This window comes from Microtus ochrogaster, chromosome 18 (assembly GCF_000317375.1).
Source record: "Microtus ochrogaster isolate Prairie Vole_2 chromosome 18, MicOch1.0, whole genome shotgun sequence".
Taxonomy (NCBI): domain Eukaryota; kingdom Metazoa; phylum Chordata; class Mammalia; order Rodentia; family Cricetidae; genus Microtus; species Microtus ochrogaster.
In genome coordinates, this window is record NC_022020.1 from 12,798,787 (window position 1) to 12,806,390 (window position 7,604).

General features: G+C 35.6%; 1 protein-coding gene across 1 annotated transcript in view; it reads right to left on the reverse strand.

The window, feature by feature from the left end:
• Window positions 1-7,604, reverse strand: part of Ccdc178 (coiled-coil domain containing 178) — a 356,179-nt gene that overhangs the window by 325,757 nt on the left and 22,818 nt on the right. The window contains exons 4-5 of the mRNA XM_013349379.2: window positions 6,893-7,032; window positions 3,247-3,269 (exon numbers count right to left, since the gene is read on the reverse strand). Of these exons, the coding sequence (XP_013204833.1) occupies window positions 3,247-3,269; window positions 6,893-7,032 (163 nt within the window). The remainder of the gene's footprint in view (window positions 1-3,246; window positions 3,270-6,892; window positions 7,033-7,604) is intronic.

The window sequence follows — 7,604 nt, forward strand, 5'->3', positions numbered from 1 at the left end:
AAAAGGAAAAAAAAATATGAAGTACTGACCTAAACAGAGAACTCTCAACAGAGGAATCTAAAATGGCTGAAAGACACTTAAGGAAATGCTCAACATCCTTAGTCATCAGAGAAATGCAAATCAAAACAACTCTGAGATTCCATCTTACACCTTAAGAATGGCCAAGATCAAAAACACTGATCATAACTTATGCTGGAGAGGTTGTGGGGAAAAGGGAACACTTCTCCATTGCTGTTGGGAATGCAAGCTGGTACAGCCCCGTTGGATGTCAGTGTGGTGATTCTCAGAAAATTAGGAAAGAACCTTCCTCAAGACTCAGTAATACCACTTTTGGGCATATATCCCAAAGGATGCTCAATCGTGCCACAAGGACACTTGCTCAAATATGTTCATTTCAGCATTGTTTGCCATAGCCAGAACCTGTAAAAAACTTAATGTCCCTCGACTGAAAAATGGATAAGGAAAATGTGGTACATTTACATGATGAAGTACTACACAATAGAAGAAAATAACGACATCTTGAATTTTGCAGGCAAATGAGTGGAGCTAGAAAACACCATTTTGAGTGAGGTAACACAGACACAGAAAGACAATTACCACATGTACTCACTCATAAGTGGTTTTTAAACATAAAGCAAAGAAAACCAGCCCACAAATTACAACCCCAGAGAACCTAGACAACAATGAGGACTCTAAGAGAGATATACATGGATCTAATCTACATGGGAAGTATAAAAAGACACAATGTCCTGAGTAAATTGGGAGCATGGGGACCTTGGGAGAGGAATGAAAGGAAGGGGAGAGACAGGGAGGGAAACAGAGAAAAATGTAGAGCTCAATAAAAATCAATTTAAAAAGAACCAATAAGACCAAAATGCCAAAGAAACCAAAGCCCCCCAAAATAAACAAACAAATAAACAATTATGAAGCTAAGTATGTATTGTCTAACTGCTCCAGGGCATACAGTCTGCCCTGAAATGTACTTAGTATGCCCAATGACACACTTAAGAAAACTGATGTTCACTTTGCCAGCAGGTTTCAATTGAAAGTAGCTTCTTGGCTGGGAGTAGACACCATGTCTACTTCCCCCCTCTTAGTGTTATAACCCCATCTGGACTGAACCTGTGAAAGTTGTATGCTTGCTTCCACAGTCTCTGTGAGTTCAGATATGCATCAGCCCTATTGTGTCTGGAAGACACTGTTTCCTTGGGGTCATCCATTTGTCCTGGTTCTTACAATCTTCCTGCCTCTTCTTCCCCAAAGATCCTTGAGTCTTGAGGACAGGGCTTTGATGAAGTCCTTACACTTAGCACTGAATGTTCTAAAGTCTCTGGCTTTCTGCAACTTACTCGACTGTGGACCTCTGTGTTAATTTTGAGTCTTAGATGATTGTAGCTGAACAAGGCTCTGATCTATGTGTTTAGTAATATGCCATTAGGAATCATTTTATTGCTATGCTCGAGGTAAAGCTATTTTGATTACTAATACTATCTCCTTAATATTTATCTGTCAGCTAGAATTTTTATTTTCTTCTGAGTCACCTATGGTAGCTTATGTGGATCTAGAAATTAACAGAATAGAGCATTTTTATTCATTCAACCCCTTTCACTTTTGATTAGAATGTTTAATCTATTTTCATATACATTAACTTCTCACAACAAAGGGTTTATTTCTTCTACTGTATAACTATTTTTCTATATTATTAATATTTTCTTTCTCTGTTTCTCTATAACTGCCTTATTTCATATGTTATGACTATTTTTTGAGGTGTTGTTTTTTTCCACTTTTCTGATGTAATTTTATGGATGTTTCTTAGTCATTGTTTCGGAGGTGACACTTAGCATTTAACTTAATAAACTCAAATTTTAATGAAAACATTGTTGCTATTTCAACATTATAATATTGGCCCAGTAAGCTCTATAGAATATGATGGAATATCTTATTATTACCATAAACAGTGAAGTTAAATACTGTGTGCTCAGCAACAAATATTTGTAATTCTGAGGTTTGTTCATTTGTCCTTTAAATAATACAGGAAAGCAGTTATGAGTCCAAGATAATACTGAAATGTACATGTATCTTTGTAGTCTTTATTATTTCTAATTGTTTCTTGATATGGCCTTTGGGTAAACTATCTGCTATCCTTCTGTTTCAGTCCCAAAGGCCTCCTTAAGTATCTCCCAGGATATAGATCTATTAATGATATACATATTTCATCTTTGGTAGGATATCTATACTTCTTTTTTATTATTTAAACACACTTATATGAGACTGAAGGAATCTTGGATGACCTAGGATTGCTTGGGATTTCTTTGAAAGTCTTCAGGTCTCCAAAGATTTGGGTGACAAGCTGACTGTCAATCTGATTGAGGATTTCTTCCTGCACAGTCCCTTAACCCTTGATGTTTAATGGTCTCTTTTCCCACCAGGATTTAAATAAATTGTCTAATATGTTTGTTTGTGTCAATCTCTTTGATTTTATTCTATTTAAATTTCACTGAGTTTAATAAAGTGTAGGTTTATGTATCTAGCCAAATTTTAGAAGACTTTTCAGAAAATTTCCATAAAGTACTCTTCCTCCCCCCATTTGTCTACCCTCACATTCTGTGTGGAACAGTGGCATGGATTTACAGTGCATTTGCTGTGCTTCCTGTGTTCATTTGGAAGTTATTGCTTTCTTTTTCACATGCATTTCTTTTCCCAGACGCTTTCTTCTAAGGCATTTTGATTTATCTGTGGCTTTCTCTAGTAATTATTTGTTGCCTCTGGCAGCTGTGACAAGAATATACTGCCCAGAAGCTCCCTGAGCACTGTTACAAGAATTAGTCTGGCAGGATAAAACCTTCAGATGAAAATTTTTGGAAATAAAATCTCGTTTCCTCCGGCATTGGGAATTCACAGCACCAGTATGGGATACTCTTCTCAGGGCTATCACTAACTCAGGAGAATGGAAAGAGGTGATGTAGCCGCCTTGATGATCTAGCTTGATGAGCAGCTTCTTTAATGGTTTTCTCCTTGGTTGATGTCAATTTTTGCTGAAATCTAGATTGTTGGCCATGTTCACATCCACATGAGAACTCTATTCCAACCATCCATCCATTCCTCTTCTCCAGTTCCTTTCCCATGTTTTAATATCTAACTTGGTAAATACTGCTTCCAGTTTTCCCTTCTTTCTGAAATAAAATTGGTGATTACCAAAAGTTCAAAATTTTACAGGAAAATAAAGGAGCAATTGTGGTTTCTTACCATTCTTCGAAAGATGCTTCAAACTGTCAAAACAAAAGAACTCAATAAAAATCATAATTTAAACACCTCAAAAAACAGTTGTTGAATTTCACTTAAAATCTACTTAAATATTAACTAACTGATAAAATTCAGTTCTTCACTTCATATAGTAGGTCATATTATAGTCTCTACTGTTTTATGAGATCTGTGTGTGTGTGTGTGTGTGTGTGTGTCTCAAGCCCAGTTCTTTTCATTATTATAAGATTTTTCACACTTTTTAAAATCCATGTCTATCTAAGTCTTAGCCATTTAAATTCTAATCTCTAAAACAATTGACACATAGTAATAGATGCAGTGAGTCATTGAGTCTTAATATGCTACCAAAGGATGTAAAATACAAAACATCTGAAAATATAAACTAAATTCAGATTGCAAAAACATGTGTATAACCAAGGGGTGATAAGATATGATGGAATACTTACTTTACAATGAGAGGAGAAAAGAATAAATATTTGTGTATAGGATTGTTATGCTTTTTACAAGAAGTGACTGGATGCAAAAGCACACAACCTTTATCTCAACACTACAGAGATAGATGCAGGCAGATCTCTGTGACTTCAAGGACAGCCTGATACAATAAATTCCAGACCAGCCAGAGGCACATACATGATTAGACTCTTTTTCAAAACAAACAAACAAAAAAAGCAAGGCAAAAAAGTCTTCATTTCCAATGTGGACAGGAGTGACTTGAGAAAATGAGGACGTTTTGAAGACCAGATAATAAGAAGATGTCATTGAGATGGTGGACTCCATCAAGGCTGTGGTCACAGCTGTAGGAGAAAGTCTTCTAGGGGACAAGAGCTGATATTTGTGACATTCAACTATGTCTTTGGGTGGGATAACAACACTCGGAGGCATTTTGCTATGACTTTCCCTGGAATGAATGGGTGGAGAAGGGTCAGACAGGAAGTTTGAGTAGAGAGTAGGGATGCAGTTACCAGCACAGATTACCTTGGCAATCAAAATAATACCAGAGCACCTTGAAAGATACCATTGGGGTTGACTTGGATCATTGTAAAATGGATTTTTTTTGCATAAAGCAGACATTTATTAAGGGAGAGAGAGAGAGAGAGAGATAGAGATAGAGATAGACACGTGTGCACACATGAGAGAAGAACAGTAAGTATGTAAAATGGATTGTTATAAAGCATTACAAAATGCCAGAATGCTTTCCTGTACTGCTCAGCATTCCAAGTGCAGGTGTGGAACTGGGGGTCAGCAAAGAGATCCTCAGTTGGCATTTTGTCATTCTAGAAGGACAGTAGGATAAATATGTGGAAACATATATAGCAGGTCATAAATACTTTAAAAGAGGATTCAGGCAAATGCAAGTGGTAGAAAGGAAACAAAAGCTATGTCAAATTTTGAAGATCCATGGGCTTCAAGTAAAATGTAAAAACAGAATGAGAGAACTCTAAGTTTCAAAGAGTTACTAGATAGTCAGTCAGCAAATGTAAAGTTTCAGAGTTAAAGAATATCTTAACTGATAGAAGAAAAGTCAATTTTTCCAATCATAATTTGGAGTACTTCAACATTCATGCTTTATCTTAGGTGACAGATTGTGAGGGACAAACATCTATACAGTGTGGAGAGGATGTATTCACTCATCAGATACATCTTACCCTAGATGCTGACTCTGTACTGCTTGTGAGATTTTAGGGAATATCAGCTTCAAAGGTCATTTTTTTTCTGATCTGCATTTAAGAATAAAAACAGCTTTTGCCTTGTAAGGTTCAGATAAGAGTTCAACAGATCATTCAAAGAAAGTGATTAATAAAAGGACAGTGACAATTTTATATCACTTTATTGTCATTTTAATAGTAATAATGTTGTTGTCTTTGGATAGTTAACTTAATGTTTTAGATGCTTCCTAAATATTTTTATGGCATGTTTAAAATCATGGTAGAAGCCTGATGAACTGTATTAAACAAAGAGACAATGTTAATCTCAGTAGAGTTCATGCTGAATTAAATAATACTGTGGCTTAGTCAGCCTAGGACAATAATGTAGAAGATAAAGATAATTTATTTGCTTGTAAGGAAAGCTATCCAGGAAATATTCTCTATCATTTGCCATGGTCCTTACTCTGTGGAGAAATAAAATATACAGGAAACATAACATAACCTCCATTCTAAAGATAGTTCTTTCCAAGGTTGTCATGACTTGAGCTTAAAACATCAGTGAGAGACTGTTTATATCCCCAGATGATGGAGCCTTTAGGAGATGGGAGCTCTCTGAAGAAAGCAAACCCAGCCACAGCAGTCACCCTATTGCCTGGTCTATGCTGTCAGTACAAAATGTGTCTTAAAGTATGAACCAAGGGAAATACTTATTGTCTTAAGCTTTCAGGTTATATACCCTGTCATTGGTGGCAACAAATAGTCTTCTGGCTGAACAAGATGCTGAATTATTTTAAAGTACAAATTACTGCACAAGAACATTCAACAGTAGTCTAGGCATCAAAGAGACACAAAACTGCAAAATATGTGATGTGACTGACATTAGGATTTCAATGAAAAGTACCTACAATAATAGTTTACAAGGCATCTGTAGATTTGTTTTTATCATTTTAAATAATATGGATAATTGATAATTAGAATGTATATGGATTGGTTAGCACATACCATCCATAAATATTCTGTTCTATTCTTTAAATATTATCCCAGACCAAAAAACCCATCTGCTCTGTGATTTTTCATTGAATTAAGGCATATTCTGATTTGGAGAGATGTTTAGTCAAAAGAGGTGCTGCCATAGAATAATATTGAACCTATTATTAAATAATAATGAGTATTATTATTCACAGTAGTAGCTCATGTGTGTGCACTGGGATCCTTCCTCTTATGGCACTTGATGTAGCACACTGCTAGGATCTCTTACCCCTACCTAAAGTCACATAACATGTCTTTTCAAATCCTGTGATCTTAACCATTGAACTAATACCTGTCAAAGCAGATAGCTTTCTAGAGCAGAACATTGTATTGGTCAGATCCAGGGACCAAAATAAAGAAAAAAAGAAAGGAAAGATGTGTAGCAGTTCTACTCCTCTGCCTGAACAATGTGTGTTAGTTATCTAGATTTCATTTTAGTAAGAAATAAGAGAAGTTTTTGATTCTTCAGTAAGTCATTTCTAAATTAAATGATTGCAACTTGCAGAGAGTTCAATATAGAACTTCTTTTAGAATAACTTAGGCAGAATTTGACAGGTCAACATGACCAAGAAAAAAACATACCTTCATCAATAGACCTAGTATATTTATTTAGCAATAAAATAACTCATTTAAAAAAACATATTGTCTTTTCAAATAAGAAATTTACTTATCATTTCATTGGTTTGCTTACTTTTTATCCCAAAATGTGGATTATATTTGACTTTTAGTTATATTGGCTTATGGAAATGACAACTTATCATGACTATTTATGTTAAAAAAAATAGGAAAAATCTATTTAATGAGGTCATTGAACCCTCTAGTGTGAGACGATCAAAACATGTCTAGACTAGTAGATTAATCTGTTATAATTCTGAGCTTTGCATAAATTCTCAAAATAATCAATAACTCCTTGATATGTATATAATTAAGTCCCCAGATTTAAGTAGGTCACCTACTTGTTTCAAATGCTCCTGTAGTTTGGATTCTGCATCCTCAATGTGGGCAATCATTTTGTTGACACATGGTGTAGGGATGTTTACCAAAGCACAGCTGTGTCGTCGAGTTGGATAGCTGAAGTAGATGCCCTTGTTCACCTCTAAACGGTAGCAGACAGTGGGAGAAATCATGGTGACATTCCACATGTACAAAAATATTCTGCTATATTTGCCTTGGTACTCTACAAATTCAGCAGATATGTCAAAAATACTGAATAAAATTTCAAACTTAAAATATTCAAATAACAAAACCTCTTAGGTTAAGTAGATAATATAACTAATTGATCCAGATAAGCTCAAGTGAAATAGGGAGATGACTCATCAGCATGAGGACCTGAGTTTGGGTCCTCAGGACTCATGTAAATACTGGGTAAGTGTGACTCCTGCCTAGAAGTCCAGCATCTGGAATACAGTTGGAGGAGCTGAAGAAGAAAGCTACCGAGCTAGATGGGCTGAAATCTATGAGCTCTGGCTTCAGAGAGGGACCCAGTCTCATGGACCTAGTGGAGAATGAGTAAAGGTGACACCCAGTATCAACCTTGTCCCTCCACACTCAAGAATGCCCATGTATATGCATACATATACATACATACACAAAAGAAGTGAATGCAATTCATAGCATTGTCAACTAAACATTTAAGTAAGAAATTTAAAATGGCAGAACAAAAGAGTT